The 10,463-nt window shown below is 38.5% G+C and overlaps 1 protein-coding gene across 1 annotated transcript in view; it reads right to left on the bottom strand.

Annotated features, from left to right (window-relative positions):
- Positions 1-1,824: 1,824 nt before the first annotated feature.
- The window catches only part of LOC139731916 (glutamine--fructose-6-phosphate aminotransferase [isomerizing] 2-like), a 47,332-nt gene continuing 38,693 nt past the window's right edge, over positions 1,825-10,463 (bottom strand). The window contains exons 14-19 of the mRNA XM_071642792.1: positions 9,911-10,025; positions 8,997-9,124; positions 8,278-8,406; positions 7,033-7,071; positions 6,081-6,242; positions 1,825-5,223 (exon numbers count right to left, since the gene is read on the bottom strand). Of these exons, the coding sequence (XP_071498893.1) occupies positions 5,179-5,223; positions 6,081-6,242; positions 7,033-7,071; positions 8,278-8,406; positions 8,997-9,124; positions 9,911-10,025 (618 nt within the window). The 3' untranslated portion in view covers positions 1,825-5,178. The remainder of the gene's footprint in view (positions 5,224-6,080; positions 6,243-7,032; positions 7,072-8,277; positions 8,407-8,996; positions 9,125-9,910; positions 10,026-10,463) is intronic.

The following is a 10,463-nucleotide window of genomic DNA, read 5'->3' as shown; positions in this document are numbered from 1 at the left end:
ATGTTTACACAATCAAACAACAAAACAGAAAGTTGACTTGGTCATTTCAGAGAAACTTGGTCACTTCAAAGTAGAAGAAAAAAAACCCCCACCAAGTTGATTATATCTGTATAAGTTCACTACTCTTTGTGACCAATGACCAGAAATTAAAATACTATTCAAAAGTGTTCAGAACATGTAATAACCCTTAACCAGAAGTCAGAACATCCACATGCTGCACCATTTAAAATCTACTACAGTGTACCATCATAATGAACTTCTGGGGTTCCATTCTTTTTTTTTTCTTTTAAATATTCACAAAATGAAGTTCCAAATTACTCATATGAGGATGACACAGAACAATATTCATCTTTGAAACTATACCAAATGAAACAATAGTCATCCCCTTAGAAAAAAAAGAGGAAAAAAAAAACCCAAACAAACAAGCAATGATGATGAAGGATTGGCAGTCAGTGATAGGCAAATCTTGTGTCATACTCTTGTGACACTTGGATGGTGATGTGCCTTAAAACAGGCATCTTTCTTCATTCCTGCCTCCACAATAATGACCAACATGCTAAAGAAAAAAATATATCAAAGATCTGGAATGGACATTGGTAGCAATACATGTACAGCCCATCTTGAGTTTATTAGTCGCTTTGATATACTTCATACACACTTCCTAGACAATGGCCACCAGTAAGTTACAAAAACTACAACTCTGAAGCCCGAGTATTCTCTGGCAGGTGTCTATGGGAAACGTGTGTTAAAGTAAAATCAGCTCGTCCTCGACAGGTTAACAAACTTTCATGCAGCAGCAGACTTTGTGTGCACTGTGCATTGCATCGTTTTCATGATCAATGTTTGAATACCGTTTCACGATTCTGTGATTCCAAAACATGGGGCAAACTGTCACTTTAGGTGTGAGGCTTGTAACATCTGTGCGGACGAGAACTACCATAAATTTGAATACATCACGAGAGAATAAAAAAAAAACAACTCTTTCATTAGCATTGCCATCTTACAGTTACAAAGCAACAATAAGCCTAAGAAGCAGCAATAACAGTACTCTGTTACTACATTTCTGTGAAAGCCTATTCAAACTTCTGAGACACAAGTATATCAGGGATACTTGAACTAATCTATTTTCTTCCTGAAATTCCCTGTTATGCTATTACATTGTATGTTGCTTGATGTTCATACAAAATAAAAAAAGTGAAAGCACTTCATATTCAATTCATAAAAGATACCAATTGGGAATGTGCATTAGATTTGCTCGTGAAAGATGTGACGATTAAACCACTGTTTAAAAAAACACAAAACACATAAAAAAACAAGAAACAAACAAACAAATACACACACCCCAAAAAAGGAAAACAAAACAAACAAAATGGAGTTAACAGGATTTACGTTTTTTTTTTTTCATGCCCAACATAGGGCACACGTACAATATACAATAGTAGTAATAAGTGTACTCTTGGATTTTGACTAAATTGAAGTTTGTCATATCATCTTAATTTCATTGTGTCAAAAGATGAAACGTTTTGAATCAACGTGTCTCTGAAAATGTCAAAACATCCATCTGATCACAAAAGAATATAAAAAAAAAGAAAGAAAGTATGTCACTATTTGTGGGCAATTATTATTTCAAAATTGTGAAACTAAAGTGTTTGACAATTTCCCCCAGAGAAATTTCATTGTTACGAAGTAAAACCTTTTCCCAAATTTGTCCCCCTTCCCCCGAAACCCCCAAACTTCATGAATGAGAGCATTCCAGTGGGTGGAAGACAGTACAGCATTGTAACACATTACAAAAAGTTTCTTGCAGTATACAGTCCATGACAACTTCAACAAAGCCTTGGCGAATTGCTACATTCAAGTCAAGTAGATAAGCTTTGTTTATAATCAAGAACAGAGCAGTTTCTGCCCTAGGTGTACGAGAGAAGAAGGTACATTCATGAATAAAAAACTCTCACTTTCCAAATGAAGTAACGCTCCTCAGACAGAACACTGAGAAAGTATCATGCCACACATGCGACTTCCTTGGTCCCATTGTCTTCTGTAACAGGACATCTGTAGCATCAACAACAAGCACTTCACCGGGTATATCTATGATACAAGAATACATGCTATCTAAAGAGGACATGTTCACATACATATATACATGTACACCCAACACTCCTTTTGTGTGTACACTACAACAGCAAAGAAAGCTACTGCCTTTTTGGATTACCGATATGTTGACCAATCACATCTTCACAAGCAGGTGGGCAGTACGAGTGACAGACACCATGTAGCTTTATCTGCACCCCATACTTCTTGACAGTACACACAAGATTACAGAGAGAAAAAAGGACAGATAAAAAAAAAAAATCATCACTCAGATATTCAAATGTGAGATCCTACAGTTATAAAGTTTTCGAGCAGTGGGTACCATGGATGCTTTCTGTGCATTAAATATTTCTCTGTGCCCAAAACATGCAATGTCATTATTGGATCACCATAGTTAACATGCACTATAGAAAAGGACAAGACAAATTTGACATACAAACACATCACACAAAATCACTCATAATTCAGATAAATTTGCAACAGATATATATTGTCTGTATGTCTACATTTAATCATATACTATGCTTTTAAGTACACTTATCCCAAATCATCAACATACATTTGTATGTTCTCTTTATCTTATAACATAACACTGATCAACAGGCTGCTCTATTGTGATCCCATTCTATAAAAGCATTAACTCCTCTCCCAAATGAACAAAAGGTATCTAGGCATTCAGCACAATGTGGAAATCATGTAGAAGGAAATCAGAACACCGTTGATTAACCCGCGTAATGCCGGCAAATCAACGTTCATGTTCCCTTCTCTAGACACAAGTATTTTACTGCTTGGCATGTCCAGCTGAAGTGGTCAAATGGTGAGAAAGGTGACTAAAAAGTGCTTTTGCTAAGGACTGACAGGTTCAAGACTTTGTCCAGAGCAACTTGACCATTAGGTCACCTTGTCAACGGTGGACACTTTCGCCTTCTTTGACAGACCTCTGTTGACAGTTTTGATGGAACATACAGCTAACTTGAGTGCAAAGACACTCATGATTTCCGCATAATACATCGTACTTCTACACTCTACCTGGGTCACTGAGTAATGCTAGCCCGCAAGGCAACTTCATCAAAAGGAAAAAAAAAAATCAAGAATTAATGCACAAATGTACATTTCATACAAAAGATCCAGAGAGTAATATGGTATACCTACTTTACATCTTCACATTGTTTAATACAGCCAATGCAGCATGTAAAAATTCAATTGGAAATATCATCACAATGATGTCCTGCGTTTTCTCCAAATTTACAATGTGCTTCATATGTTCATCACTTTCACCACACTTAATAAAACTGCTGCTTGCTATTTATCAAGGCAGTTACTTAACACCACTGTACACACAGAAAATGTTTCATTGCACTAGAATCCCTTCTGGCATTTAACCCCGTCTTCTTTTCTCTCCGCCAGAAAGCTTACATTGTGCTTAATTAAGTATCAAAGCATCAGTCATCTAAACCCCCCCCCCCCCAAAAAAAAAAAAAAAATAACAACAACAACAACAACAACAACAAAGAAACAAACTCTAAACCTTAAGATTTCAATATGACAATGTATATAACACAGTCATGAGTGTTCTTTCTCCTCCATAATATCAATCTAACCTGCAACGAGAGTTGTTTGAAAATAAGCCTCACAGCTTATCAGAGTTCTAGTGCTACTTGAAGTGTTTTTTGGCTCTTCATAATACAGAATGGGTGAGAAGGTTCCTTACGAAGCAATCAGGAGAAAGTTAAATGTCAGGAGGTAGCTGTTAGTGGAAAAATGAGCAAAGGTAGTGTTGTGCTGACAAGATAATGTTAGTTGGTCACTTCCAAGAAACTTGGTCACTTCAACCAAACTTAGTCACTTTAGAAAACTTAGTCACTCCAAGAGGAAAAAACAAAACAGTTGGTTGCAGACGTTACAGTTTGCAACCCTTTAAAGAAACTCACTTACTTCAAAGAAAAAAAAAAAACACCAGTTGGTTACACATGAATATTCGTTCGCAACTTCATGACCTTTGACCGAAAAATCACCATACTACAAATTTTTCACTAGTATTCAAAACACTTGGCAACCTCTGACTATAGAAGTGAGAACATTATCATGCCGCACCATCTAAAAATTACTGCCGTAATTACGAGTTTCTTGAAATCAATTCGCTTTTTTGAACATTATGAACTATGAATGATGATTCATTTGTTTTACCTTCTAAAATAAATACTGCACATGTCTGGTAATAATAATGGAATACAATAGGAATGATCTACCAAAGCAAACTAAATCTGTGGATAATTCCTACTTTTCATAACACCAATTCACATATCATCTATCAGGGGGCACGCATCCAAAGGCTGGCATCATAAATACTATGGTGCTATATACAATTACATTGCTCCACCATTTCAGCCAAGTCGTGACTTGGGTTGTACCCAATGTGCTCATTTACACTCCACAGGTAGCAGATGTGAACAGTAGTCAAAGGAAATGGAATAGCATTAGAAGTTTATTAACATGAAAATAGGAAATCAGGTAGCCCAGTCAATATAGAGGAATACATTTCAATTGGTTTAGCACAGGAAAAAACACACCATATAATGCTCTCTCTCTCTTCAGAAACATGATAAAACAACAAAACAAAACAAACTATACACAGAATAGAAATAGAACACACTCTTGAACAGAACACGGAAGGGCAGAATCAGGTGGCTTCAGGACCTTTGGCAATAACGACAAAGAAGGTTCATCTCTGATTATCTCTTCGTTTTCTTTTGTTTTTTCTCTCTACCTGTGCATTTCTGAGTTGCTGTTCTAATCTTTGACAACGTTTACACGACACTGTGTTGGTGCAAACTCAAGCCCCATGCCCCATATAAGGTTGGGATATGTAAGAGTGTGTTAAGAACAAATGCCTTTATTGGTACTAGGCAAAAAGAGGAGAAAATGAACAACACAACAGAACTGGAAGAGGGACAGTGGAATGAGAGATGTGGAAGTAGTCGAAAACCGTGTCAGTGAGAATCCACCGTGAAGATGGCGAGGACGGTCATGGAGCCATTTCATTGTGGCTGTTCAGCTTGTCGGGGAGGTAATCACACATGAGGCCTTCTATTCCACGGTGACTGACTTAGCCAGGTTTCGCGGGCAGTCCACCTGCGTGGGTAAAGAAATCACACAAAAAATTAGTGAGAAGTGATCCAATGATTCCTGATGCATATGTACATTGCTTATGTACATCAGTTGGTTTCCGCAACAGTATCAAAAAAAAAGAAAAGAAAGAAAAACAACAAAAAAGGGCTGCTAACATATAATGTCTTCTGGTCCTATGGCATTGTGACAAAACACTGGACATGAATCTACTCGAGCAATACTCATATGTTATAAAAACAGGAATAGCACAATGAATAGAATTTGAAGCATTGCCCAACAGTAATTCCATTTGCTAGATTTTCTCCTGATGCCACCAGCCATTTGCATTTGCACCATTGCAATAATTTGAATCAAATTTGTTGATTGAAAACACCTTTTTTGATACCTCAAGAACTAGGATATCAATACTGCACATCCACATGTCTATTGGGCCCAAGGTAATTGCATTGAACATGTGTATAGGTCATCACATACATATGAAAATACTTCTAATATGTTAAAGCACTTAGAAATGCCTGCATTAGTCAAGTACTACGTGAAGCATATTTTCTCTTTTACCATAACTGCTATTAGAGGGCATCAAACAGATGGATAATGAAATAGAGCTGCTTTACAAGCAAAACACAGAGTATTTCACAGCATAGTTTCCTTGAGTTTTGATTCCGCTTCAAGTAGTTCACAAAATCAACATTGTCTGTCATTATAGAGTATGCCTAGTAAGATAGTGGCATGGTGGTGTCACTTGTTCATACAACGCAAAAATGGGCCAATGAGATAAACAGATCTCCTATAGAGATCAGTGGTATGCATAATAGTGTAAAAGTTTCCCTTAGCTGTCCGATAGAGGGCGCTGTACTCACATCGAACCCTCTGAGGACGGCGATGTGGTAAGCGAGGAGCTGGAGGGGGATGACACAAAGGATGCCGGAGAGGCAGTCCACACAGCTGGGCAGCACCAGGCAACGGGATGCCGTCTCCTTGGCCTCATCGTCACCAGCCTGGCAGATGATGATGGGCTTGCTCTGTGGGACAGGAAGAAGAGGAAGAAGAGGAGGAGGAGGAGGAGGAGAAGGAGGAACGAACAAAAATGTCATCTCTGAAACCAGTGACGCCTCAGGTCTATCTAAATTTGTTTGACAAAATTGCTCCTAAGCTTTGCTTCATTATGAACCCTGTACATTCTTTTTTTTTTTTTTTTTTTTTGCAGCACGTAACTTTGTTACATTATTGACTTAATGACAATACAAAAAGTGAGCTTTTCCGACACATCCATGGCATTATTTCAGTTCCCAGAGCCTTATCTTCCAACCCAGAGTGCTCTGATATTCAATTCTGTCTCAGGTAACTCTCCAGGAAATCTTATCCATCTCAAGAGCAGATTTCTACAAAAATGTCTTCCAATCTTAAAAGAATATATGAGAGCAGGCTGTGCTGAAGCTTTCATCAATTGAAGCATGCAGGAGGAATACAAGGAACAGTCTACGCATTTGGGTCGAGGCTGCTGAATAACAGTCATAGCAGCACAGGAAGCTGCAAAGTTGTTGTTTTTTTTTTCCCCCGGAATATCTCGTGCCGGGATCAAAGGTTTGGTCAACAGCTCATTTCTTTGTATCACATTTCCTTTGATTCACATCACATTCAAAAACGATGGCAGAATATACCTTTCTCATTCTATTGTGATAGTTTAAAGAAGACTATCTCAGTTCACATCACTCGGCTAGAGGATAGTGAGAATATAACAAATACACAAGGCAGCTGTAATGACATGTGGCTTATATTCGAAATACATGAAGACATCATCTTTGGACTTACCTTTCTGGCAACCACCTCGTGCAATGCATTTTGGCATTTCTGAAAATGAGAGAGAAAAAAAGAGTCAACCATATGCACGGGAATATGAAAGAAACCTGAAAATTAAAATGGACATCACAGCTATTACTTACTGTTGCAAACTAATCCTATAATCAAGACTTTTACTGCAGTCTATGTTGGCTCTTCTTGCATGTTCAAGTCACTGATTGACATTGAAAGGCTACCCATTCTGTACAGACTCCAGTAATCTATGACGTGATCTATCACTTGGTCTGCTCCCACTTCATCTAATAGCCATTTAGTCTAAACCCACATGGTCTAGTCCCGTTTCGTCTACAACAAGTTCGTCTAATGGCCATTAAGTCCAACTGGCACTTAGCCTCTTTACCAATTAGTCTACTTCCAGATGGGCTATGCCCATTTTGTCTAACACCTACAGTTTACTGGACAAAATGTGGAAAAAAATCCAAGGACACAAAGACTGCCATTAGAACATCTGGTCATTAAATGAAATGCTAATTAGCCACACTGGGCATTAGACCAAGTGAGGATTAGACTAAATGGGTATTAGATGAAATTGATAGACCAATGAGTTTAGCTGTAGTGGTGTTAGACAAACTGGAAAGTAGACCATCTGATATTAGACTTAGTGGCAATAAACCATCTATGACCCATGTTTACGCAAATAGTCACTTTGGATCCAGTCAGCTCTCCATTGTAGCTAACATGAGGCCTGCAGCTCACGGGTCGTAATTGCTTCAGTTTCAGGCTGGTTACTACATGTACATGGCTGGAAATGCAGTCATTGCAGAGAGCATGTGAGCTACATCATCTAGGTTATTTCATCGCATACTCATTGTGTAACGTACCTTATTCCCTCTCACAAGTATGGGAATAAGTTTAAAGACAAAGAATTTTTTATTTGCACATGAGAGGAATCCAGTTTATTTTGTTGGTGTGATTGGGAAGAATTGATAGCATCGTGAAATACGAAGGATTCTCAAGGTACAAGGTGTAAGCACTGCTACTTGAGAAAATTGTGACATCAGAATACTGAGTTTATTCCTCACCAACATCAAAAATGGAAAAAGGAGGGTAAAAAGAAAGGAATGGACTTTGAGAGACTAGATAAAGATGACTACAAGGATTAGAAAACTTGGTTTGGCATGGGGCGTTTCCGAGGGGAAAAAAGCTATTCTGTGCCGACATTAGGCAAACACCCCTGCTTGTAAGAATGGAACTTACTGTGTAGGTGCCATCCTTCATCATGATCAGTATGACAGGCATGTCCTCATCCACCAGAGCCAAGGGGCCGTGCTTTAACTCTCCCGCTAAGATCCCCTCAGAGTGCAGGTAGCACAACTCCTTGATTTTCTGTCGAGTGTAAACAGGTCATAAGCAGGATGCAATCAAATGGGTTAAATGCCAATAAAGAAGGAGATAGAGAAAATTGACCTAATGCTGATTTGCAATACTGTATCCTGAAAAAACCCCTGTCTTCCTTCTCATGCTAAGCAATTTCACAGCTGTTCGGCATGAAGATTCATTTCTACATTCATGGATATAGAGAGAAGTTTGAATTTATCAATGCCAATCATGGTGGCCTTGTGATCAGCTTGTTGCTAACAGTATTGTGCTGCCCAGATTCATAAAGTCATGCAATAGAGTCAGAGGAGTGAAACACCATGTCTAAGGAAAGAACAAAAAAATTAGAAAATAACAATAGTCTTTAAAAAAGCTGAAAATACAAATGGAAAGGTAATTGGAACAATCCCAATTCTCCTTCCATGTCAGGTCACAGAGTACCGAAGTAATGATGTCACAATTTTTTTGTTATAGTTTGGGTTGGAACCAGGTGTGAGAATGGTTAGCATCAGGCCAGGTGCCATTACTTAGAACCAGTTTCCATGGCAACGAACGGCTATGACATCACACATTGGTACTCTATGCCAGCAATCACTCACCAGAGCTCCTTCCAAGCAGGTGGCAAAGTTGAAGCCACGCCCCATGAGGAGGATACTCTTCTTCTGGTAGAGCTCCTCTGCCAGGTTCTTGATCTCATCATCCATCTCAAGGACCTGTTTGATCATGTCTGTTAACAGTGAACATGATGAAGAAGTACATTGTTAATTTCTTTGTATCGCTCTGGATCATAGGAGTATATTCACCGTAATCCATCATGGTGGTTTGTTAAAAAACCTGGTATTCATCTAATCATCCACTTACCTACATCTTACTGCTTTTGCGATTGATCGAAACAGCTTATATCTTGCAAAAAAATGCAAGAATCACTTTTCAGCAACCACAGGAGTTCATCTACTGCAACAACAGGTGGGGTTTAAATATTGCAATGGTTCATGCGAGTTCATTTGTTGTCCTAGATAGTGGTACTTTTCACAATCTACTCGAATCCCTATTCTCTCTTTCAGATGTCCATAAAGAATGACATTCTCAATATTTCTTCAGTACTGTAAAAAATGCAATTGTGTGTGTGTGTGTGTGTGTGTGGTTTTGTAGCTATTCTTGAAATAAAAGAGCTTTACAAATGAAACTTCATATGCACACATTTGTGAGTGAATGTTTCTTATGATGAATCAAAGTCAATATTGGCAGTTACATACACCGATAAACCACAATCTACACGAGCCCTATTACAGACACAATTATGACAGCTTACAAGAGTTTATTTTCCTCTCGTTGTAATGATAATGATACTAATACAGAGGACGTGAGAATATTAGTATTCACAGCAATTTACAGTCACAAAACAAGCTCCTAAATTGTTACTCTACTAGGGATCTTCAACCACAGATCGCACTAAACAGTAAGAGGCTGGTTGCATTTGATTGTCACTGCAGATGAGAGATTGTGATCGTACCAGGCAAGCGCTGGAGGTGGCTGATGATTTCCTGTCTGCGGGTGGTGAAGGACAGCCGGTCTTGGTTCATCATCAGTGCAAACATGACCAGGGAGATGAACTGGCTGGTGTAGGCCTAGGGGCGGGGCAGGGTGGGGTCAGGTAGGAAGAAGACAGGACCAAAAAAAGGTCAAGGCTCATATAACTCACAATATATGTACTGAAGCCTAAAGTAACTTTCCAAATACTTCAAACTATCTAAGGCTACCATAATAAGATCAAATCAGTTCAAGCTCTTCCACAAAAGCAACTATTGTAATGGCCGATGCCTCTATAAGATAGAAAGCATGTAGTCTTCTACATGCTGTATGAGTATGAACACATGATAACATGCACACAAACAGAAATCATACAGTGTGTATCTCTACCATAGAAGGCAAGTTGTGTTGATCTCTATCATGATATGTTTCACCATTAGTGTTTGTCACCTTTATCAATGTTAAAATCTTATTTTCTTATTCTTTCACATTGTCTTGGCTGACTAACCCCCCCTTCCTGTGTTGGAAACAAATCA

The sequence above is a fragment of the Diadema antillarum genome, unplaced genomic scaffold, assembly GCF_040938485.1.
Source record: "Diadema antillarum isolate AM-2024a unplaced genomic scaffold, OU_Dant_1.0 seq00000386_RagTag, whole genome shotgun sequence".
NCBI classification, from domain to species: domain Eukaryota; kingdom Metazoa; phylum Echinodermata; class Echinoidea; order Diadematoida; family Diadematidae; genus Diadema; species Diadema antillarum.
Note: the sequence above shows the minus strand (reverse complement) of the source record. Positions and strands in the feature narration are given on the sequence as shown.